The following is a 26,655-nucleotide window of genomic DNA, read 5'->3' on the forward strand; positions in this document are numbered from 1 at the left end:
ATTTGGTATGTATCAGTATAATCCATTAAATCATATATAAGCCTCGTCACTTCTCCAATATATCTTCCAGGAACAAAACCTTTTTGGTCTTCATGTATAATTTGGGGTAGTACTTTTTTAATTCTGTTTGCAATTATTGCTGATGCTAATTTATATGAGGTATTCAAAAGTGATATTGGTCTCCAGTTTTTTAGAAATAATTTAGATTTGTTTTCTTTAGGCAAACATGTAATCAATCCTTGTTTTTGTGTTATTGATAAAGATTCATTTCTGTATGCATAGTTAAGAGAATTTATTAGATATTTACCAATGTCATTCCAAAAGAATTTTAAAAATTCTGATGTAAAGCCATCAGGTCCAGGGCTTTTATCATTTTTCATATTTTTTAATGCTACAAGAGCTTCCTCATAAGATATTTCACCTTCTAAATCTAATGAAATATTTGTGTCTAGTCTTGGAATATTTATCTCAGTGAAAAGCTCTTCTAAATTAATTTGTGTACATTCTTCACTGGAATATATTTTTTGATAAAATAATTTTGTTTCTTCCAATATCTCATTTTGTTTTTTAATTACTATTCCATCACTTTTTATAAATTCACTAATAGATTTCTTTAAAAAAATTCTATGTTCTAAATGCAGAAAATATTTAATGGGTTTTTCCCCATACTCTATCCATTTTGCTTTTGACCTGACGAATAATCCCTGTGTCTTAAGTTTATATATATCCTCCCTTTCTGCTTTTAGTTCATCTATGGTACTCAATATTTTGGTCTTTTCCAATTCTAATTCTACATTATCTATTTTTGTTTCCAGATCATACAGTTTAGTTTCTAATTCTTTTTCTCTAACAATATTTTTTTTTTTTTTTGTGGATGAATAATATATTGACTCTCCTCTAATAGCAAGTAATATGGTTTCCCATAATAACTGATCATTAATCACATACTTTTTACCTTCCAAATATGTTTTATCCTCATATTGATTAAGGGTAAACTTTATTATTTTCTTTATTTGTTCAACATATTCCTTATCATACAACAAAGAATTATTAAATTTCCAATATCCTTTTCCTCTTTCCATATCTGATAAATTAAATGTCATCGAAATCAAAGAATGATCAGAGTTTTAACTTGGACTAATATCACATTTAATAATTGAATACTGAAAATTTTGTGAGATTAAAAAATAATCTAAGCGGGCCTGTTTAATTGGATTTGGCTGACGCCATGTAAAACGCTTTTCATTTGGATTAGATTCCCTCCATGGATCTTTCAGATCCAACAGATCCATTATTTCTAAAACAACCTTTCTGGGTTTAGGATTATTTATGTGTTCATAATTAAATGTATCCAAATCTATATCTTGTATTAAATTCCAATCTCCACATAAAATTATTCTGTCCCCTTCTAATTCAGTTATAGTTTCTTTTATTTTTTCAAAAAAATCTGGTTTATCCAAATTTGGCCCATAAATATTAATTAGTGTGTATACATATTTTTGTATTTCTATATTTAAGGCAACATAATTTCCTTCATCCTTATCTAATAATACTTTGGTAACTTTGAACTCAAAATTATTATTACCGGGTAAATAAAATTGCTGTCCCTCTTGCATTACTTTTAAAAGGGGCAATATAACATTCTTTATAACCCCATTGCTGCCTTATTTGTTGATCTTGATCTGCTGTAAAATGAACATCTTGTAGACAATAAATTTGTGCTTTTTTACTTCTTAAAAATTTAAATATTTGTTTTCTCTTAAATGTACCTCCGAGGCCTCTACAGTTTAATGACATCACAGTTAATTTATTTTTCCTCATAATTAAATTTACTCATATCTATATATTGTACTGAATATTCTTTATTAAATATTGTGAGACTATCATCACATCAAGTTCGCACATGTAGACCCTATATTGAAAAGGGTGGGATTTTTTATTCAGAAAACAAAATTCATATAACTGTATCAAAATTATACTTAAAACGACTTCCATTTGGAATCATTGTTCGCTACAACCCAGCTTTATGCAATAATGTTCATATATATGCTTCTTTGTACAATATTATTAAGAGTACCTGGCTGTATATAATTTTCATATAAAGAAAAGAAGAGAAAAAAAGTAAAATAAAAATTAGAATAAGTTTTGTATATAACCGCTTCACAACAAAACTGTCCCAATTCTGCTATAGATGACTATGGTTAATCCAGACCTCACTTCCTATTATCATGGCTATAACAACATATATGTAATTGTTTATATTATTTGTACATTTTTGTATACCCGATCATATCACATTTAATCTCATGGTAATTAAATACTATAGATCAGGTCAAAGTCTTTTTTACATCCTTGTACAATTACAATATGATTCCCTAAGTATCAGGAGTTTCCTTATCAAGAGATTCTAATCATTACTCACATCACCATGATCACACATAAGCCTATGTTCATAGCTACAGCACTCCTCTTTGCTCCATTAAAATGAAATTCAAAATAGACCTTTGTGTTCCCTACAATCTATATTGATGTAATTTGTAAATAGTCTATACAACAGTACTGTAGCCATGTATACACAGTGTAATTAAAAGCAAATAGACAACCTTCAAGTGATCAAGAGCTTGACTGAAACTTCCATTGTTTTTCTTTCAAACTTACATCACCTGAGTATTACAGACATCATAAATTATATCTTCTCAATATTTAATTAAATCATATGTTTAATCATTTTAAGGGTCATATTTCAAAACTATAAAAAAGTTCTACCATGTCTTATAGATCTAACAAATAGATCTACATATCGTCTCTTAGCACACATCTTCAGACTTTCGTTCACAGTTCTGTTAATAAAGAATAGAGGTATTAACGGAAAGATACCTCTCTCTTAAAATAAGGCTTGGCTGTTTGGGGGCTCCAGATGCCCCCAATATATGCATCAGTCGGTTTCTATTTGCACAGTTCAGCATGAGCAGATGAGGTGGGGCCTAGCGAGTAGATTTGAGATCTAGGGCCGACAAGACATTCAGTCCTGGATTTGTATATCAATCAGAAAGTTCACAGTTTTGCTCATACTGAGTGTTAAGTTAAAGCTTGAGTAGTTGGAGGCCCCAAATGCCCCCTATTATGAATCAATCAGTCATTTTTCATAGTTCATATCGCTACGATAGGCCATCTTGGTGCGGATCTATATATAGACCGGAAGTTCGTCGTGATTGGTCCATTGTCCAAAATATAAACAAAAACACGTGGTTTCTTAATCAACTGTAAACAAACGTTTTCATCAATTTTCCACTTGATCCATTGACTGTTTTTAATTAATAATTATAAAAATATTACTTTTACCCAATCATGGTTTAATGGCCAAGAAATATTTATTTTCATATGTGTGCCAAATTACACTGTGTGCCAAATTAATTTTTATTTTGTATTTTCCTAATTAAAAGTTTCAAATAAAAAGTTTTTGAGATCTTTCTCTCATCTAACTTCTTGAATTTAAGAACAAAATTACATGGATTACACAAAACAAAACTGCAGAATTTAGTTTAAGGATTTTATTTTCTTAAAAACAGGCATGTTCAGCAGTAAATTGTGTATCGTGATACATATCGAATCGAATCGAATTGAATCGAATCGTAAAGCAAATATCGCAATACGTATCGTATCGGTTTCAATGTGTATCGTCACAACTCTAGTATTCATGTTAAACTGCAGCATGGTATCTCAGTGAGCTAGCACTATACATCGGCATTAGTCCAGACTAGTACAAGCAGCCACACACACACACACACACACACACACACACACACACACACACACACACACACACACACACACACACACACACACACACACACACACACACACACGCGTGCATGCACGTCACTATATAAGGGCAATAATCTTGGACGCGACGTTAAACCCAATTTCATTTCACCGGATCAGAAAAAGTGATAGAGTTAAGAGTTGATAAGAAGTAACATCAGTCTCTTCTACGCATCCCCTTGATATGTGTTGTGTATCAAAAAGTCAGGAGCACACCTGAGGACCAGTTGAGTGTAATAGTCAAGAATTGTCTACAAGATATGGACTTGAGCAACAAATCTGACTTGTACTTTGAGTGAGCATCATCATCCCCAGAAACAAGGAGTGGTAAGAACCAGTTGACAAGGTAGAAGAGTATTGTTCATAGAAATAAGTTTATTTTGAAAGTTTCTGTTTTGACAATAGATCTCTAATCTTCCAGAAATATGTTCTGTCCCGGTCGCAGGTCTCGACAAACAGCAGGATGTCTCTTGGCAGGGTGTTCTCTCACCGAGTGTTGACTAATCACCCCCGGGAACAGAATCTCGAGTCAAAGCCATCCTGGGGTCCGATGGTGGGACAGATTCCTTCACGAGACCAGGATGAGGTGGATGAGGACTTTCTGGGGGAATCTGTACACTCAGCACAAGAGAAAAGGTACTGGTGAAGAGAATATCTGTGGTGTTGTGGGTATTTTACCCATGCATTTTAAAATCATTGGGTATCAGTAATTCTATCTGGGTATTCAAGTTTCTGTTACCCACTAGTTTTTACACATGTGGGTATTTAAGTTAAATATTTAAAAACACTATTCATCTAGTCCCTGCAAAATGGTGTCGTGTGGGTTCGAGAGCTTTATAGGACTCAAAAATACCACGATACTTCCACAAGAAAGGGTGATGGCAAATGATTATAATGTAACTGTCATCGTGGAGTTTGGCAAGGTTGGCGGAATGCCCGTTTATAATTTCAAAATAAGTTGCTGAAGTGCAAATCGAATACGCAGGGTTACTTCACAATATTTTGATGATACGCACAAGTTTTATTTTTGTAGCGTATCTGTAATGTTCGTTGCGTATTTGATACGCTTGGATTTTATTTTACTGCACATTTCTGCATTTCTGATGCGTATTTTACGCAGATACGCAGCTTATCTGGAGCTCTGTTTGGTATGAGGGAACTGTATCCAGTTAGTCTATGATACATTTTGCAGTCTGTGACTTTCACTGTTTGTCCGAGGTCAGAGTAAATTTGTTTGGGCTTGTTGACTTTACAGTTGCTGTGTCTAACCTTTGTAATTATGGGTTGTCTGTAATGCATGGGGATATAGTCATCATTTCCGGAGCATCACTTGAAAACTGTGTAAGTTTTTTCATCCAAACTTGGTACATGTTTTAACCAGAGGCTGAAGAGGTGCCTTTTGCTGTTGTGGAGACGGGATATTTGTCATCTTCGGATGACTCTTGACTGACATGTCGATACAATCTGCCAGTCGGTACAAATTGTGTGAAATTACATTTATATGGGTCACACAGGCTTCAACAGGTTTTTGTTTTATATATCCTTTTTTCATATATTTTTTTCAGTAGTATGAAGAGTCCAGTACTTCATAAAAAAAATTGAAATATTGTCCATCAATGAATTTTGCCAATGGATATTATGAGAGTTGGTGTCAATCTGTTTATTTGACATTTAACCTATCACAGAGATCTCATCCTATCTCTTTCCATGAATTTGAAGGTCCAGATTAGCGGGGAATATCAGAGCCAAATTGGGATTTTGGAAACTCAAGCTTCATGACTTCAAAGTAAGACAGGAAGGAAAAACTTGAACTCTAACTGATTCTGTTTTATAGTGAGTGAATGTTATAATGCCAGTCAACAATACTCCAGGTATATCATGGTGGCCTGTGAATTATCATTGTAGCAGGCAAACCTGTAACTGAAAGCATAAACAACATAACTCGGGTGTGGTTACAGCAATCACCGGGGGGCACGGGGGGCCCAGTCGTCTAAGGCGCCACGATTCACTGTGCAGGGTAGCATCCCTTGGGCACGCCAGAAACCTATGATTGTGGGTTCAAATCCCGGTTCGCCCCGATTATGTTTCTAGGTTTGTCAGTACCATACCCGTGCTCGTGGGTTTCACCGAAGTGGTTAACGTCTGAGACTTGCATCACTTCGGGCTTTCCTCCCACATTAAGCTGACATGCCATGATATGACTGAAATACTGTTAAAAGCGGCGTTAAACCCAACTCACTCACTCACTACAGCAATCACCACAATGGCAGTTGTTTTAATAGTTTCCCTATGTGGCAATATTTGTTATTGATAATAAACATTATAAAAAATGTGATTTCTTTGCAGTGAATCACCCCATACACTGGGAAAATTGCCAGATTCACAAATTTCCTAAATACATATTCATTATTTTGTCCACAAGTCAACCCACTATATTTTTCTTTCGTAATTGACGTTTGTGGGTGTTTTCATTCTCTGTACTGTTTTGTAGATCTGGTACAGGAGAAACAAGAACAAGAACTGGGAGCTGCCGGTGTTCACGTCGTACATTAAAACAATTGAAAGTAAGCCATACAGGTTACACACAACCAAATGTTTTCCCATAGACTTCTATAGTAACGTTATATATTTTTTTTTAAATAACTAAGCATTCAACAGCTATTACCTGTACGTGTGTGCACAGTTCGGCCTTAGAGCAGCAATAAAAAAATAAAAAATGACTAGCTTAGCCAGCTCCTTTTCTGAGTACAGGAAGCTAAACACACCACCCCCAGTTTCGCACCAAATGTCACCTACTTGAAAATAGCTGTGGTCACATTCAGCATAAGTCATCATGTTGAAAAAGACAGTACTAAATATAGAAAAACATGGTCAGTTTTAATAACTGGATGGATGTACATTTGAAAGACATAAAAATCTTACAGAATATCCTCCAATCACAGCCTGCAGATATCTCTCGATCTGCACTGAAGGCTCCCTACGAAAAACCGCACTGTCCAAACTGGTTTTGATTTGGTGTAGTAGAACCTTAAAGCAGGCATGTCACAGGGAAAGGGTTAGCTGCAGTCACTTTATCTCAGTGCTTCTTCCTTTGAACGATTTGGATATTGACTTGTTGCTACACAGAGCTACGGGCAGTTCCATAATGTTTCCTAATAGTTTATTAGTGTAAGTAAAATTACATTAAACGATGCTTTATTATATCATTCCTGGTAAAATGATAGCTTCAAATACAATTTCTTCCGATCATTGCATCAAAATACTTGAAGGTTGTATTACTGAGTATCTTTTAAGCGTATCACTGGTGGGTCTGGGAGAAAGTATGTACAGCTTATTGTCATTGCCGACTTAGTTACGAGACAAATATGCATGGTAATCTTTAGGGCTGTTACGATTCACTCGTGTATTCGGTGAATCGAACCCTATCCATTCATGAATTGAATTCGTTATTCGGGGTCACTAGAATCGAATATTTATGAATATGCAGTTATATGCATTTACATACCCTGTACCTAAAAATATCCCTAAGAACATATTATATGCAGAGATGTCTTTAAAGACAACACTCATATATATAATTTGACAGTATTGTGGTCATCGGTCATTGTGGTATTTGAGCACATACTAGTACCTGGATAAATGCAGTATATGAATGTATAATATATTAATAATTAACCAACCATGTCAAATAATTGATGTTGTTATTTTTCACTGAAAATAATAAATTGTACATCAACTGCTGACTTGTTATTGTATTCGTGAATAAATATTCGTATTCGTTACCCTATATTCGTGATATGAATCGTATTCACCTCATAGTGTATTCCTTGCAGCCAGTAATCTTATCTCTGTGTATAAAACAATGCCTAGCAGAACAGGAAATTTATACTGTTGAGATGGTAAATGATCATGTCAAGTGATGCTTTGGCACAAATTTCACATTTCCATTGACCAAGTTTTTATTCCCCTGTTTGATCACCTGAAGCTATACAATGTATTTTTTTACTGCACATATTACACAAAAAAATCCAAAATGGGATGTGTCCCGGATGCACATTAACGCAGTACTCAAGAAAATAATGTAATCATTCTCTTGTATTCTTTGTTTTGAGTTTCAATATACTTTTACTCCCGAGGGTCTAGTGACAGTCTATTTGGTTTTCTAAAACTAGTGGACATTTTTAAAGATAAAATGCTGTTTCTGGTGACTTTGTATGTGTACTGTCTGTTCATGTTCTGCCCCACAAGTCGGCCATACTAACTGAACACCCCTGGTTACGTAAAGTGTTAAATATACTGTTGGGTACTTGACATTTTTCATGAGTATTTGCACACAAGCAACTCAAGATCATAATAGTAACGGTGAATTTATTTGTTTAGTTTACTCATTTGGAGCTGTTTGTTTCTGAAATGAAATATTTCACTCAGATTTCATTTAAAACTATTTCTCCCAGGTAACTTTGGATCTGGAATTGGCACTTTCTTCGTATTCACTCGATGGGTGATATTGCTGAACATTGCTCTGGCTGTAGTGTGGCTGGGATTCGTTGTCCTGCCAACAGCTGTGGCCTTCGACTACTCGTCCATAAAAAATTCTTTCTCCTACTCCAACCTCCTCGACGGACAGGTAGGATCACAGACAGCATCCTCCTCAAAACTGTTTTTATATGTTTCAATATCATCACAGGCGAATTTTGATATATTTCAGTATCTATCCACAACTTAATACATTTAACGGGTGATCAATGTACTATTGAACAGCTAAACACATGACAAATTATGACCATATGTACACCCTTAAAGACTACCCATTGTGGAGAGGAGGGAGGGGGCGGTTGTTTTTGTTACGTTTGTCAAGTTGTTAATTTCCAGTCTAGTTCGGCAAGGGTAGAAACTTGACTTTTGCAGTCAGTTAACGCCCTTGCCTTGGGATTAGGGCTGGGACGGGTAACTCGGGTACTTGGGTCGGGTGGGTCCTGAGTAGGACCCGGGTACCCACAAGACTACCCGGACCCTTGGTTAGTCACATGATATATTGTTTAATGACAGAAAAACATTATAGCTCAGTGGTTACAATACAAGTTGCTAATGTTCGCAATTCCTTCTGACGATGCACACATTCCTTTTGACTTGTATATGTTTGAATAAAGATAAAGCTTCCATCAACTTCAGTTAACGCATGATCTGATTTTTTTATACATGTTTCCAAACAGTTTTAGCCAGGGCTGCGGTAAAACAATTACCAATCAGACATTTTGTTCCCAACTCTTGAGACTTGCAGTGGGTACCCGGGTCGGGTCGGGTAATAAGGGGTCGGGTACCCGGGTAGTAAATTTGGACTCGTCCCAGCCCTACTTTGGATGATGCAGGAATACATAGCTTAACAAAAATACATTAAAAAATATCAACCTATGTATCCTGCGAGGCCAACGGCTTTGAGGCCTTCAGCCTCGTAGGATACAAGGGTCAGTATTTATTTGTTGTTGTTGTTTTTGTAAAACTACATATTTCAGAGAATGGACATACAGGGTTAAACAGGATGATTGTCCCAAAATGCCAGTTAACACTGAATGGTCCTATGGAGATTGTTAGAGACAGATAATCTTTTGGTCACTGCTTCAAGACAAACATTTTTTCTTCTCTCAGTAAAGCTGATCACTTTATTGTTACAATCCAATACTTTTCTTAAAACGTGAGGCAATTATTTTTTTAACCCTACCCCCTCCTAAAATACCAAATGATCGGCCCCTTTGTGGTGCTGTGTGACCCTGACTACTTGTGTTGCAGGGTCCAGTGGGAGAGTCATGGGTGTTCTTCTGTGCCTACACCCCCCAGCTGGGAGTCGGACACTTGCAGACATCAACACACGTCAAATCCTACCACACCGGCCTCGCCTACCTCACCATGATCATTGTCACGTACTTCGGCAGTCTTTTGTTTATACTCAGAAGGTGAATTTGACAATAATGTTATCGCCACAGGGATTTTTCTAGACCTGATTAAAGGTGATATTCGACCCCAAGTCTGCAGAAAATGACTGTAAAAATTCCATATATATTCTGGTATATGGAATCAGAATTGGGATGGGGTAGGAACTAAAGCAGGAAATTCAGTGGTAATTGGGATGGCGTTAATGTTGCAAACCGGATCTAGGGACCCTATATTAATGCTGGTAGCAGCAAACCTCGTTGACCCCAGGTTGGTTGGTTTGTTGTTTTACGCCGCACTCAGCAATATTCCAGCTATATGACGGCGGTCTGTAAATAATCGAGTCTGGACCAGACAATCTAGTGATTAATATCATGAGCATCGATCCATGCAATTGGGACCGATGACATGCATCAACCAAGTCAGCGAGTCTGACCACCCGATCCCGTTAGTCGCCTTTTTCGACAAGCATAGTCACCTTTTACAACAAGCATGGGTAAGGGAAGACCTATTCTACCCCGGATCTTCACGGATCCGTTGACCCCAGGACACTTTAGTTTTAACTAGACACAGGTCTACATGAGTATTGTATTCAAGTGTTGACTTCAGCATGGCCAGTGGAATGCAGCCAGCCCAGTCCGAGTCTGCAAGGACCAGGTTTTGCTTTGCACTTCTCACCTTCACGTCATGGGACCACAGCATCAGCTCCCCTGAGGCCGCAGTCAACCTGTCCAAGGGCATTGCCAGCAGCCTGAAGGTATTTTCCTCACAAATCTCTTTCAGATAGGGACCAACCATTTTTAGGGGTGAATTATTTTTAAATGAATCGACCTACTGTTTAAAAAAATTCAAAATTCCAGCACGTGATTGTAAGAGTTGTCTCGCTTTGTCATCTTTTGCCCAAGTTATATCCCATTGGGTGACACCTTTGTTACCCTCCCTAGTCTTAAGAGGCGACTTACTGGATCGTTGCTCCTAATATGAATGACAGGTTTGTCTGGTCGATACTCGATTCTTTGCAGACCACCGTCATGTAGCTGGAATATTGCTGAGTCCGGCATTAGAAAACATACAGTGGGAAGTTTCCACTCCCCTAAAGAATACCTGTTACAGGGGGGAGATTGCTTTGAGAAAATGTTAAATATTCTACCTGCAGCTGGGATTAATCTTGACCTACTCAGGGGCCAAATACCAATATTTTGCCCAAAGACTGGAGCAAATGTCAGTAAAATTCCAAAATTGTAATAGAGATTTTCGCAATTTGTGTTAATGTAGTTTACAGCTGATGTTTTGACTTTGTGGAGATTAGGCCCCCAACCCCTATTGCTGGTTGAAAGAGGCAACAATACTGGACTTGTGGATTACTGATTGCAGATCACTGGTCATGTTCTCGCTCACCAGTTCCAGTAGAATTTTGGGGTAAAAATATCAAATGTCTACTGTAAAATTACCAAACCAAATCTGCAACTGAAATAACAAAATTCTACTGTAAAGTTACCAAAATTCTGCAACTAAAATTACCAAATTCCACAGTAGATTTTGCTGTAAAGACATGACCGTTTCCAACTCAAAAATAAATGCAAACTAAATTGTTTCTGTGAAAATTTTAAAGGTTTGCTTTAATGTGTGAACTTGATGTAATCAAAATACCACAAAAACTTTTAAAAGTGAGAAAAAACAAAAAAATTCCTTTATTGTTGGTTTCATATTTTGTATGTTTGAATCGCATGTTAATTGTTTGGGTATCATTCAAGTGCAAATTTCAATAGAAAAGCTTGAAAATAATGAAAATTAGGGTATCGGTTGATTATAAAGTCTGTTTTTTCTGGAATTCTGCAGTTAGTCACATTTTCTGAAAATCTGACCGCGATAGCGGAATTGCAGAATTCATCTGGAATTGAGTCACAGGTTTGTCTGGCCCATATACAATGTTTCACAGGTTGCCATGATACAGCTGAAATATTGCTGACTCTGGCATTAAACAACATAATGCTACCTCACCTTTCCTTGTAGGACAACTTGTATGGTGCAAAGGCTGCCGATTTGACTGAACAATGGACTAGGAGTGAGAAAGTCAAAGTTTACGGTCGTCGAATTACAGCCTGGTTCATTACTATGTAAATATAAGAAGGCTTTATGTTCAGTCAGTTCCTGTTATCGTTGTTTGTGTTTCAGTGAGTGAGTCAGTTGGATTTTACGCTGCTTTTAGCAATATTCCAGCAATATCATGGCAGTGGACACCAGAAATAGGCTTCACACATTGCACCCATGTTGGGAGTCGAACCCGAACCTTCAGTGTGATTAGCGAACGCTTGAACCACTAGGCTACCCCATTGCCCCTTGTGTTCAGTGCGTTCAAACTTCCATCTGTGTTTATTTCATTGTTGAATATCCAGTGCATTATGTTGTCATTCTATTGTCATAAATACTCTGACATCATCGTATATTGTGATATTGTTGTACAGATACATTTGTAATGTCAATTCTGTTTCGATACCAATTTGTTAATATTGATCATACTAATCTATATTAATAATTCACTTCCACAGAGTGAGTGAGTGAGTTGGGTTTAACGCCGCTTTTAACAGTATTACAGTTATATTGCGGCGTGTCAGCTTAATGCGGGAGGAAAGCCTGAAGTGATGCAGGTCTCAGACGTTTACCTCTTCGGTGAAACCCACAAACACGGGTATGGTGATGACAAACCTAGAAACATAATCGGGGCGAACCGGGATTCGAACCCACAATCATAGGTTCTGGCGTGCCCAGGGGATGCAACTCTGCACAGCGAATCGTGGCGCCTTAGACGACTGGGCCCCCCTCACTTCCACAAAAACATGTACATTTGTTAAGGTTACTGTAAGTAAGATGGGCAGTAAGAAGGCAGAAAATTCAATGATAAACATCAATAATCTGGCTAACCAGGCTATCGATACACATCATAGAGATCGATCATTGTTAACTAAATATCGATAAACATCTGAAATGCAACTTTGAGTAAATATGCAAATAAGGTCCTAAAGAAATCAACCTATTCCGCTCCACTGGTGGTGGAAGCACATTTTTGCAGGGATTAATTTGTGGACATTCAAGATATACCGTATTCGACGTAATAAGCGCCCAGGGCGCTCTCAAAATTAGAAATAGGGGGCTCTTATTAGAATGTTATTTTGGTGAAAAAAAACAGAGTTGAAAGATAAATATCGTGGTTTATGCTGACGGCCTGAAATGTTTATGTACGACAGATATATTTTTCCAGAATTTAATTGCCAATAATTAAGGGTGCATATAACACACGAGTGCGTATTATACGCGAAAAAATAAGTCTTGTGCACATTGATCAATCGGAAGGGGTGCCAGTTGGGATTGTTCAATAGCCAATACATTAGCAAATATCGCCGTGGGCGTTTATTAGAGCGGGGCGCTTATTACGTCGAATACGGTAACAAGAAAAAGTTACTTTCCATCTTTAGCCATTGCCATTATTGACAATAACAAGTCTGTTTTGGTAAATCTAAGTTTATTTCATCACAATAGTTTATGTAAGATATTATCAGTGACACAACTTTTATATCAATAATCGTTAATGTGTTTTTCCATCACCAATAAATTCTGATTATTAATATATTTTTCAAGCCCTAATAAACATTTAAGTTCATATTAACATTAAGTTGATTAATTGCAGGTCAAGCTAGGAAATATTTATCAGTACACAGACAGAATACAGTATTTCATTATTAGTCGATATATCAATAAACTTTCCAATCACTGAGACCCCTAATAAACACCCTGCACCCATTCATTACCAGAGATTCTATTTCAACCTAATTCTAATGGAACGCTGGATGCTGCACATCTTCAATATTAAAAAAATGGAATCTAATATGAATTGTATAAATAATAATGCAAGTAATAAGTGTATTTTGACAAATTAAGACTGTATTTTAAAAGTGTATCAATGGACACAACAAACTTGAATGTTTGAATCTAATTGTGGGATCCATTCACATGACTTCGTAATACCGTATTCGACGTAATAAGCGCCCCGCTCTAATAAACGCCCACGGCGATATTTGCTCATATATTGGCTAGTGAACAATCCCAATTAGCACCCTTCCGATTGAATAATGTACACAAGACTTATTTATTCATGTATAATACGCACTTGTTATATGCACACTTAATTATGGGCAATTAAATTTGGGAAAAATATATCTGTCGTACATAAACATTTCAGGCTGTCAGCATAAACCACGAAATTAATCATTCAACTCAACTTTTTTTCACCAAATAATATTCTAATTTTGAGAGCGCCCTGGGCGCTTATTACGTCAAATACGGTACATCAATTGACATGCGATATGAACATTTGTAAACAATGGTGGCCATTTTTCAATATGGCCACCAAAGTCGCAATTTGCAAAATTTGTGATGTCCCTTTAGCTTAAACCTATTTTAGTGCTTAGTCTCGCTGTGTGCAAAGTTTCATACTTTATCATAAAATGCACAATTCGCCCATACATTGACACTAATCTGCTCCACTAAAATTAAGGGTCCAATCAAATGAGAGATCAAAACTTTGTGCTCCGTTAGAGATAAATGAGATGAAGATGGTGATGACACAACTGTAACGAGCTGTGGCGATGAATCATAATATTTATCACAATAGAATGCAGATATAATACACTGGATAAATGAGGATGGGTTTGTTATGTTACGCTCGAAACACTTACAGCAGAAATACTGCTGATTTGCCATGATTGAATTACATTTTTATTAATAAACACTCCGCTGATATATTCTCTTGAAGGGCGCAATAACGAGGAAACACTGTAGCTGGAATATTGCTGAGTGCAGCGCTAAACAACAAACAAACAAACACAAGAAAAATCATAGTGACTACTCGCACATTCGCACAGGATTGTGTACCTGGCTGTTATATAGACTATATTACAGGGTGCTAGTGGGAGCTGGTTGTACAGGGATCGTCTATCTGGTTGTTATATTGACTATATTACAGGGTGCCAGTGGGAGCTGGTTGTACAGGGATCGTCTATCTGGTTGTTATATTGACTATATTACAGGGTGCTAGTGGGAGCTGGTTGTACAGGGATCGTCTATCTGGTTGTTATATTGACTATATTACAGGGTGCTAGTGGGAGCTGGTTGTACAGGGATCGTCTATCTGCTTGTTATATTGACTATATTACAGGGTGCTAGTGGGAGCTGGTTGTACAGGGATCGTCTATCTGGTTGTTATATAGACTATATTACAGGGTGCTAGTGGGAGCTGGTTGTACAGGGATCGTCTATCTGCTTGTTATATAGACTATATTACAGGGTGCTAGTGGGAGCTGGTTGTACAGGGATCGTCTATCTGGTTGTTATATTGACTATATTACAGGGTGCTAGTGGGAGCTGGTTGTACAGGGATCGTCTATCTGGTTGTTATATTGACTATATTACAGGGTGCTAGTGGGAGCTGGTTGTACAGGGATCGTCTCTCTGGTTGTTATATTGACTATATTACAGGGTGCTAGTGGGAGCTGGTTGTACAGGGATCGTCTATCTGCTTGTTATATTGACTATATTACAGGGTGCTAGTGGGAGCTGGTTGTACAGGGATCGTCTATCTGCTTGTTATATTGACTATATTACAGGGTGCTAGTGGGAGCTGGTTGTACAGGGATCGTCTATCTGCTTGTTATATTGACTATATTACAGGGTGCTAGTGGGAGCTGGTTGTACAGGGATCGTCTATCTGGTTGTTATATTGACTATATTACAGGGTGCTAGTGGGAGCTGGTTGTACAGGGATCGTCTATCTGCTTGTTATATTGACTATATTACAGGGTGCTAGTGGGAGCTGGTTGTACAGGGATCGTCTGTCTGGCTGTTATATTGACTATATTACAGGGTGCTAGTGGGAGCTGGTTGTACAGGGATCGTCTATCTGCTTGTTATATTGACTATATTACAGGGTGCTAGTGGGAGCTGGTTGTACAGGGATCGTCTATCTGGTTGTTATATTGACTATATTACAGGGTGCTAGTGGGAGCTGGTTGTACAGGGATCGTCTATCTGGTTGTTACATTGACTATATTACAGGGTGCTAGTGGGAGCTGGTTGTACAGGGATCGTCTATCTGGTTGTTACATTGACTATATTACAGGGTGCTAGTGGGAGCTGGTTGTACAGGGATCGTCTATCTGGTTGTTATATTGACTATATTACAGGGTGCTAGTGGGAGCTGGTTGTACAGGGATCGTCTATCTGCTTGTTATATTGACTATATTACAGGGTGCTAGTGGGAGCTGGTTGTACAGGGATCGTCTATCTGCTTGTTATATTGACTATATTACAGGGTGCTAGTGGGAGCTGGTTGTACAGGGATCGTCTATCTGCTTGTTATATTGACTATATTACAGGGTGCTAGTGGGAGCTGGTTGTACAGGGATCGTCTATCTGGTTGTTATATTGACTATATTACAGGGTGCTAGTGGGAGCTGGTTGTACAGGGATCGTCTGTCTGGCTGTTATATTGACTATATTACAGGGTGCTAGTGGGAGCTGGTTGTACAGGGATCGTCTATCTGGTTGTTATATTGACTATATTACAGGGTGCTAGTGGGAGCTGGTTGTACAGGGATCGTCTATCTGGTTATCTTTGTCAACTTCACCACAGATGTGTCCTTAACCATCAATGACGTCAGCTTGGAGCAGGTAAGATACACTGTCCTATAACATAGTAACAGTATTCTTATATGCATATTGTGATTAGATGAAGCAGACAGTTAATGACAAAATCTAATGGGAATCAGAGGGCCCTTTTGGTTGACACTATAGTATTTTAATTAGGGGACACCTTATGTTATTTTATAGGTTCAAACATGGGAGTTATAAACGAACGCCCTGATTTTGGGGCTTAATTTGAAATATTTTGACCTGAATCTAGTATTGTTAAAAGACGTGTTTTGATTATATATAAATCTCGAAATATATCTTGAGCAGGACAAGTTGGATGTTAATGTAAAAACCTAGGGAGGAGCAATGCATGAAAGGGTGATTTTGTAATGTATTCTGACATGTAGTTACTGTAAATATTTGACTTAATATCTCTTGACGTAACCTATTTTCAAACAGTTGAGATAGTATTGTTGATATTTCAAGGGATGAGTGAATCAAAACTCAAATTCTGCTTCATACCAGCCGTTGATGTCTTCAACAATAGAATTCAGCTTCTTTCCCAAAGAAAAAACAGTCCTCGTTAAAAGGGGTTACCGGTAACTCCATTGCGTTGTCTGTAAACTTCCGCTGCACTCGAGTGATGTCACCTGTTTGGGACCACCTGATTGGTTTCATACTGCTCTCAGTTCTCAACATAATTTTTACAGGTCGGCTTTAAAACTCAAAAGGTAATTGAAAGTTTGAAACCTATTCTCAAAATATGAATATCTGTCAAATTAGAGTGTTCACACTATTGTACTCTTCCTCTTCATCATGACACGGGTACCAAAATTCTGAATGACGTCAGACTGTTGTAACAGGTATGCAATACTTCACATGAACTTCACATGAACCCAATATTGACAATCCGAACACGTGCAGCCTCAGGTCGGCAGCTTTGATGGCGTCACACCTCTCGTTATAATGCAACAAATCAATATCATATATGGCTGTTCGAAAAAAGGGTACTCAACGATATATAAACATGTTCGGCTGCGGAGGCAGATCAAGGAATTTCAAGATGGGGGATGCACACAATACCAAAGTCACAAAGTTAACAAAAACACACGTTGACGTGTCAGGTGTCAGAAAAAGGGGGTGGGGTGTCACTATGTTTTTTATACTGAATATTCCATTTTTGTTTTGATAGATTGATTGATTCCTTGTGACATCATTGTACTCCTTTTTTAACCTTGTTTTAATGCAATTTATTGCAACACTGCAAAGGAAATGTTAAAAACATGTAAGATGCATATCCAATTGAATGAAAGTATGGCAGTTAACCAGGGCATCTGAATATTGTTACACCGCTAATAACTCTGTATTTTCCAGTACATGCCCGGCTTCAAGACCTACATCACACCCATATCCTTCAGCCTCATCAGCATGATTGTACCGCTCTGTATCTATCAGGTAAGGCACTGGCCTTTTATTAGCTCACCGGGTCTGAAGGACCAAGGTGAGCTTATGCCATACCGTGGCGTCCGTCGTCTGTCCATCATCCGTACGGACAATTTTTCCAAACGACTTCTTCTTCTGAACCACTTATTGGAAATTAACGAAATTTGACTGGAAGCATCCCTAGGTGATGGGGATTCCAAATTGTACAAATGGTGGGACTGACCCCCTAAGAGGCTGACGGGGGGCCCAAATAGGGGTAATTTGGCTATATTGCTTTAAATGACTTCTTCTCTGGAACTAAGTGATATATATCAACCATATTTGGTTGGAAGCATTCTCTGGTGGTGAGGACTCAAAATTGTACAAATGGTGGGACTGACCCCATAAGGGGCTACGGGGCGGGGCCAAATTGGGGTAATTTGGCGGATTGCTTTAGACGACTTCTTCTCTGGAACTAAGAGATAGATGTCAACCATATTTGGTTGTAAGCATTCTCCGGTGGTGAGGATTCAAAATTTAACAAATGGGGGAGCCAAATAGGGGTAATTTGGCATTATTGATGTAAACAAATTCTTTTCTGGAACTAAGAGATACCAAATCCATATTTGGTTGTAAGTATTCGCCAATGGTGGGGATTCAAATTGGAGAAATGAAAGGGCTGAACCCGCAACCAATTTTGTTGGAAGTATTCTCAGGTGATGGGAATTCACAATTGTACAAATGGAGGGGCTAACCGCCCCAGGGTCTGAGGGGTGGGGCCAAAAAGAGATTATAACTTGGACACAGTTAAGATCCCCACCATATAACTATATGTACAATTGCTGAGTATAAGGCTGAAGAAAAAAAATGGTTCTCAGGCAATAGCTTGTGAACACACTAGTAAGAATCCAAATCCGTATATTGCTGTGTATAAGGTGAGTGGGATCGTCTTATATATAGGGTTGAGTATTTTATGTTTTTTTCCGCAACACAAAGACATTACTGTGGACACGTAACACCAGAAATACCATGTCAACAAATATACAGAAATACTCAAATTAATCATGTAATTACACTGTCTGGTTGTAGAAAGAGTTCATAATATGTCTGGACTTATGTTGGTAATCTATTTTATTAATTTTATTCAACATTTCATTCAATATTGTTTCAATTCATTTCGGCAAAATCGTATGTGAAGTGATCGGAAGATCGCACAACTGACCGTTATTTACAGCAACCACGGTGATATTACCACTATTGACACCTTGAAACGAACTTTGGTGTATAGAGAATGGATATATATATCATAAATGCCATACATTGAATTGCTGAAAGACATATTTGTTGTAGTTTGACTATTGTATGTCAACATAAAGTTTTTGCAATCGCTGGCACTGGAGCATGGACATTGATTGGTCAAATTCTTCCATTTGAAAACATTCTGGCAATGGTGATCAGCTGAACCAAAGTGCTACTCTTATGGTTATTAATTTATTTCACATATATATGGTAAAGCTGCAACTAACATGATATTGGAATAAATTATTCCTGATAAAATAATAGTTTCAGATACAAGTCATCTGCTCATTGTATCAAAATTCTTTAAAGTTATATTATTGGGTAATTTTTGATTGATGCACCGGTAGATTCCGAGAAACGTGTGTACAGCTGATTGCTACTTCCGGGTTAGTTTACGAGACAAGACGCACGGTAATTTTAGCCTCTGCATATAAAACAATGCCAATCAAAACAGGAAATACAATTTAATTTGTGTCTAGAGAAGTGCACGTTCATGCTGTCAGATTTGCCATCCACCCCTTTTAAATTACGAAATATTTGCAGTATGATATAATGTCCTACTGCCAGTATGTATATTTTGTCATGATTGCGTAAATATCCAGGTGAGCAATACAGAGAAGTATCCCTTGTTATAGTGGGGTGGGCTGGTGAGGTTAAAGGGGAAGTGTACACGCAAAAATCACTTTCTTTCTTTTTCTAAACAAAACGCAATTTTAGAATTAATTAGTATCTGTGTTTGAAAATATACACTCATTTTTTCACAGTGAAAGTAGGAAGCTCACAATAGTGTGAAAATGATATGCCGTTATGAGGCCTTCGTTTTTCGAGCTAAACAGGCCTGAGTTATCCCCCTTAGATTGTGACGTAATTGGTGCCAATTCAACTGGGTCCCTGTCTATTCTCAACGCAAAAGATATCAAGTACCAGTTTGCGGTAAAACAACATGGCCTACGACACACTCCGGCGCAGTGGTGACTCAGCATAACACTATGCTGGCTGGCATCTGAGACGCTAGAATCACACACCTGTACCTACACCACGTGAAGCGGCTCTAACAAAGCATGATGACGTCATAATGTTTATCAATTGGCACCAATGACGTCATATTGCAAGGGGCATAAGCCATGGTGTTTTTGTTGTGGAAATAGAACACTTGGTAAATGTGAAAAATATAAACCGTTTTAATGCGAAAAATATGTTAATTAATTGTGATATTTTTATATTTTTGTCTATGACACTTCTAGGTTAACACTTTTAATGTGGAAAAAGTACAAGAAAAATAGGTTCATTTCCGTGTGAACTTGCCCTTTAAGGAAGGGGTCATGAAAAAATGACAGTTCAAAGGGCACTGGTGGCACCGCAATTTGCTGTGCAGATTTGCATCCCTTGGGCATCCGCAAAACCTATGGCATGGGTCCGAATGCCAGTTTGGCCTGATTTTGTTTCAAGGTTTGTCAGGACCATGTGCTCATGGGTTTCATGAAAGTGGTGAACGTCTGAGACCTGCTTCACTTCACACTGTCGTACTCATATAACTGGAATACTGTTTGAAACGGCGTTGAAACCAGTTTACTCATGCGTCATTTTGCCTGGATTGTGTGTTTTGATTCATATTTTGTTTTCAGCTGCCAAAGATGGAGCATTATGCAAGTGGAAAGATGGAACTGAATGTTACTCTCATCAGAATCTTCACCTTGAGAATGGCCAATCTCTTTGCTCTCATTGTCTCCTTGTATAACATCGTCAATGCACACAGCAAGAAGGACGTGAGTAAAACATTTGAGTTATGGCAAATACAGTATTCATCACATCTAAATTAAGAATTTACATGGGTGTTTTTAGATAAGAAAGTCAAATATTTTGAAAACTGATAATGTGAATGCTGACAACATGAACTACATCAGTGTATAGAAGATAGTGATCATAGCAGGTCTTTAGCTCTGTTTCGGCAACATCATCTACACCTACTTTGGCCATTGTGGACAGTGTGCGAGAAAATTATCTTGCATCTCCAAAACTGCTGGTCCAAATGTGGCGATGGACATAATTCTTCAAATTACTTTGAAAATTACATTAATGCAATACGTGCTGTTCTCCACTTCAAACAGATCATGTTACAACATAGGGTGAAAGGTAACTACACATTACTTTCAACATTTGCAATGTCCATGCAGAGCAGCAGTCATGGGTGATGTTTGAAAAGAAACAATTAGCCTCCTACAATCTGACCCCCTGCACGATAGAAACTGGCACTAGCCCTGTCCTTGCCAAAATGCCCAATAGTTAAGGTATCATAAGGACTAGTAAAACATTGCCATTTTTTAAATTTTTGTTAACAGTATGTGGACTAGTTAACTGAAAGTAGTACCGGTAGTATCTATCACTGCCCTTGTGAAGATCTGGGTTAAAATTGGTCCTTAGCAGCACATGCTTGTGGAAAGAGGCGCCGGAAGGGATCGAATGATGAGGCTCGCTGACTTGATTGATGCAGGTCATTGCAGCCAAGACACACTTCAGTTAATGTCTTAATATTGGCCATTCAAATAAATCAAACAACATTGTAGTTATAATTTATTCATTTACATTATTCATTTGGTTGCTTTTGTGTCATTGTCTTCCCATTGCGTAGATTGATGTGCATGTCAGTCACTGGATTGTCTGGGCCACCGTCATGTAGTTGAAACAACAAACACACAACATATTGACCAATATATGTAAAAAGAAAGGTGGTTTAAGTTGGATACACTTGTACCTTCCAGCCCGGTAAGGCCAGCAGCAGCAACTGTATGGGGACTGTGATTGGTCAGGAGTTGTACAAACTCGTCATTATGGACACCATCATTCATGTAAGTTTGGATGCAATTTTGTTTATGGGCGCCAAAAGACTCACACTGAAAATAAACATAAACTGTCGGGCAAGAGAAAGTCTACACTTGAAAATTATATTTGACCAAAAATATTAAAAACATTATCAAAATGTTACTAGGCTGAAAATAGTCGCCAACACACTGCAAACTTAATTTCCAAAGCATTACCATGATACCCGTATCCAATACCTCACCATCGAATAACCGTTTTTGTTTGTTTCAAGTTTCGCCACTGTCAAACATGGGTGTATACTTTCTTTTGAATTGAAAATACACTAAACATTTTGTCTACAGGATAATGATTATGAATTTGTTGATTGTTGATGATATTGGGAATGAAAATATCCTCACAGAACTGTAACATATGTTATATTTGGGATAACATTTTCAGTCCCATCTGGGATTCAAACCCACATTCCCAGAGTGAGGCATCAAATCACGAATTCACGCAAAGTCACCAACCATACCCACCCATCCTTCCTCTGAGTAGCTTTTTAGGTTACAATGTGTGTAGGGATTGAACCCATGCCTTCGGTGCGAAGGGCAAATGCTGTAACCACAAGACTACCCATGCACCTCGTTACAGTGAGTGGTGTGGTACTATTTTAACTGATTTGTAGTGGATTTTGTTGAAAGAGGAAAAAATATGTGAAAATCAATATTTTGGGTTACGAACCAACTATTTTTTAAATTCATGTGATTACTTGATCATTGCTTGTAAATTTTGTTCACAGACAGTTGCTAATGTGCTGATGAATTTCATGAGATACTACTGGACCATGAATAAAATAGAGTTTAACATCTCCTCGTCTGTTCTTGTGCTCATCTACAGACAGGCTCTTATCTGGGTAAGTCTTCAGTTAGAAATATATCCTGATCATTGGGTGCAAGTGACAACCTTTATTTTTATTATCACGCGCCCCAACAAAGTTGGCGGGGGATACTGAAATGGGTTCCGTCCATCCGTGTGTGCGTGTGTCCCGAAATAGTTTCCGGAGCATAACTCAGAAACCGTTTAATATTTCTCTATGAAACTGTGCATGTCTATCAGACTCATGCTGAACTGGTGCCATTTGCTATTTAGGAATTTTAGAAATTTATATTTTTTACGTTTCCATGGCATCAAGTTGGACTTAGGTTCTATAAGGGTGGTGTTCGTTATGGAGCGTAACTAAAAAAACGTTAAATACTCTCTTACAAAACTTTGCATGTCTACCAGGCACATACTGAACTGGTGCCTTTTGAAATTTAGCACTTTTAGAAATTTGAATAGTTAAAGTTGGATTTAAGTTTTAATATAGTGTGGGTTCACTTATGGAGTATAACAAATAAACTGTTAAACATTTCCTTGTCAAACATTGCATGTCTATATATAAAGCACATACTGAACTGGTGCCATTTGATATTAAGTAGTTTTAGAAATGTTTATTTTAGAATTTCCATTGCAGCTATTTTGACATGGGCTGAGAGAAATGTTGGGTCAGTTACCTGGTTTAGGACCATAATGTGTTAAAATGGGCGGGAGATATAGATGACTTTGTCGACTATACACTTGTGTTGAACTTATAAGACAGAACAGAGTGTTTCACTTGCATTTTTCTATTTTTTTCTCTATGTTTTGTCTGTAAATCTAAGCAGAGTCTCGGCAAATCTATGCAAACATGTTGAAGAATGGAGCCAATCATTTTGAACTATTGGCTCCAATATATCATATCATTTATAGTGGTATTTTCACTGAGATGTATATAGAAAATCTCACCCGCATGTCTTTTGATATCAAATATATCAACATGAGTCGTAAAAGTTTAATACTCCAAGTTTTGCCAAGGAGATTTATACTTTTATCGATGAGAGTTGATATATTTGATGTCAAAAGACACAAGTGAGATTCTATTTATTATCCATAACTACTTCCAACTTTTTCAGTTTGTAAATGGTATGACCAGCTTCAGGGGCAGAGAGATTAGTAATGTCATTTGATTGTGACATCACAATGATCTGCAGTACTGTACAGTGATCTTGCCCAAGCAATATCTGGTATAAAAGCCAGCTTTGGTTGATAAAAGTGATTTTAAAATGAGGGGTTCAAATTTGCTTAATAATGAATTTGAACCAAATGACTGAAATGTTTCTGCTGGAGTGCTATGTGTGATGATTGCTTTCTGCTCGCTCCAGATTGGGACTCTGGCTTGTCCCGTCCTGCCTCTGATAGGGACGCTATCAGACCTGGTGTTCTTCTTCCTCATGTACGGCATCATCAAGCACACCGGCATGCCTCCGATCAAGCGCTGGGCTCAGTCTCGCAACACAGTCTTCTTCATGACCTTTCTCCTCCTCTCTCTCATCTGCATCCTTGTCCCTGTTGCCATTGTCATTGGAAGGTAGGGTAACTGATGTGTCTCTTGTCATTGGAAGGTAGGGTAACTGATGTGCCTGTTGTCTTTGGAAGGTAGGGTAACTGATGTGCCTGTTGTCATTGGAAGGTAGGGTAACTGCTGTGCCTGTTGCCATTGGAAGGTAGGGTAACTGATGTGTCTGTTGCCATTGGAAGGTAGGGTAACTGCTCTGTCTGTTGTCATTTGAAGGTAGGGTAACTGATGTGTCTGTTGCCATTGGAAGGTAGGGTAACTGCTCTGTCTGTTGTCATTGGAAGGTAGGGTAACTGATGTGTCTGTTGCCATTGGAAGGTAGGGTAACTGATGTGCCTGTTGCCATTGGAAGGTAGGGTAACTGATGTGTCTGTTGTCATTGGAAGGTAGGGTAACCGATGAGCCTGTTGTCATTGGAAGGTAGGGTAACTGCTGTCCCTGTTGTCATTGGTAGGTAGGGTAACTGATGTGCCTGTTGTCATTGGAAGGTAGGGTAAATGATGTGTCTGTTGTCATTGGAAGGTAGGGTAACTGATGTGTCTGTTGTCATTGGAAGGTAGGGTTACTGTTGTGCCTAATAACATTGGAAGGTAGGGTAACTGATGTGCCTGTTGCCATTGGAAGGTAGGGTAACTGATATGCCTGTTGTCATTGGAAGGTAGGGTAACTGATGTGCCTGTTGTCATTGGAAGGTAGGGTAACTGCTGTGTCTGTTGTCATTGGAAGGTAGGGTAACTGATGTGCCTGTTGCCATTGGAAGGTAGGGTAACTGATGTGCCTGTTGTCATTGGAAGGTAGGGTAAATGATGTGTCTGTTGTCATTGGAAGATAGGGTAACTGATGTGTCTGTTGTCATTGGAAGGGTAACTGATGTGTCTGTTGTCATTGGAAGGTAGGTTAACTGATGTGCCTGTTGTCATTGGAAGGGTAACTGATGTGTCTGTTGTCATTGGAAGGTAGGGTAATTGATGTGCCTGTTGTCATTGGAAGGTAGGGTAACTGCTGTGTCTGTTGTCATTGGAAGGTAGGGTAACTGCTGTGTCTGTTGTCATTGGAAGGTAGGGTAACTGCTGTGTCTGTTGTCATTGGAAGGTAGGGTAACTGTTGTGCCTAATAACATTGGAACGTAGGGTAACTGCTGTGCCTGTTGCCATTGGAAGGTAGGGTAACTGATGTGCCTGTTGCCATTGGAAGGTAGGGTAACTGCTGTGTCTGTTGTCATTGGAAGGTAGGGTAACTGATGTGCCTGTTGTCATTGGAAGGTAGGGTAACTGCTGTGCCTGTTGCCATTGGAAGGTAGGGTAATTGCTGTATCTGTTGTCATTGGAAGGTAGGGTAACTGCTGTGCCTAATAACATTGGCAGGTAGGGTAACTGATGTGCCTGTTGTCATTGGAAGGTAGGGTAACTGCCGTGCCTGTTGCCATTGGAAGGTAGGGTAACTGTTGTGCCTAATAACATTGGAAGGTAGGGTAACTGCTTTGCCTGTTGTCATTGGAAGGTAGGGTAACTGATATGCCTGTTGCCATTGTCATTGGCAGGTAGGGTAACTGATCTGCCTGTTGTCATTGGAAGGTAGGGTAACTGCTGAGTCTGTTGTCATTGGAAGGTAGGGTAACTGATATGCCTGTTGCCATGGTCATTGGAAGGTAGAGTAACTGATGTGTCTGTTGTCATTGGAAGGTAGGGTAACTGATGTGCCTGTTGTCATTGACAGGTAGGGTAACTATTGTGCCTAATAACAATGGAAGGTAGGGTAACTGCTGTGCCTTATTGTCATTGGAAGGTAGGGTAACTGCTGTGTCTGTTGTCATTGGAAGGTAGGGTAACTATTGTGCCTAATAACATTGGCAGGTAGGGTAACTGATGTGTCTGTTGTCTTTGGAAGGTAGGGTAACTGCTGTGTCTGTTGTCATTGGAAGGTAGGGTAACTGATGTGTCTGTTGTCATTGGAAGGTAGGGTAACTGATGTGCCTGTTGTCGTTGGAAGGTAGGGTAACTGATGTGCCTGTTGTCATTGGAAGGTAGGGTAACTGCTGTGTCTGTTGTCATTGGAAGGTAGGGTAACTGATGTGCCTGTTGTCATTGGAAGGTAGGGTAACTGCTGTGCCTGTTGCCATTGGAAGGTAGGTTAATTGCTGTGTCTGTTGTCATTGGAAGGTAGGGTAACTGCTGTGCCTGTTGTCATTGGAAGGTAGGGTAACTGATGTGCCTGTTGTAATTGGAAGGTAGGGTAACTGCCGTGCCTGTTGCCATTGGAAGGTA

At 38.5% G+C, this 26,655-nt stretch overlaps 1 protein-coding gene across 2 annotated transcripts in view; it reads left to right on the plus strand.

The window, feature by feature from the left end:
- The window catches only part of LOC124146715 (transmembrane channel-like protein 7), a 43,904-nt gene that overhangs the window by 10,133 nt on the left and 7,116 nt on the right, over positions 1-26,655 (plus strand). The window contains exons 3-15 of one of the 2 annotated variants that reach the window (XM_048390691.1): positions 4,244-4,458; positions 5,542-5,608; positions 6,314-6,386; positions 8,277-8,449; positions 9,610-9,773; positions 10,360-10,507; positions 11,764-11,867; positions 16,371-16,473; positions 17,809-17,889; positions 20,781-20,921; positions 21,915-22,001; positions 22,757-22,870; positions 24,198-24,403. In XM_048390691.1, coding sequence (XP_048246648.1) covers positions 4,244-4,458; positions 5,542-5,608; positions 6,314-6,386; positions 8,277-8,449; positions 9,610-9,773; positions 10,360-10,507; positions 11,764-11,867; positions 16,371-16,473; positions 17,809-17,889; positions 20,781-20,921; positions 21,915-22,001; positions 22,757-22,870; positions 24,198-24,403 — 1,676 coding nt within the window. The remainder of the gene's footprint in view (positions 1-4,243; positions 4,459-5,541; positions 5,609-6,313; positions 6,387-8,276; positions 8,450-9,609; positions 9,774-10,359; positions 10,508-11,763; positions 11,868-16,370; positions 16,474-17,808; positions 17,890-20,780; positions 20,922-21,914; positions 22,002-22,756; positions 22,871-24,197; positions 24,404-26,655) is intronic. The other variant, XM_048390693.1, reaches the window with a different exon arrangement.

The sequence above is a fragment of the Haliotis rufescens genome, unplaced genomic scaffold, assembly GCF_023055435.1.
Source record: "Haliotis rufescens isolate VD_foot unplaced genomic scaffold, xgHalRufe1.0.p SCAF_10, whole genome shotgun sequence".
In the NCBI taxonomy this organism is placed as follows: Eukaryota; Metazoa; Mollusca; class Gastropoda; order Lepetellida; family Haliotidae; genus Haliotis; species Haliotis rufescens.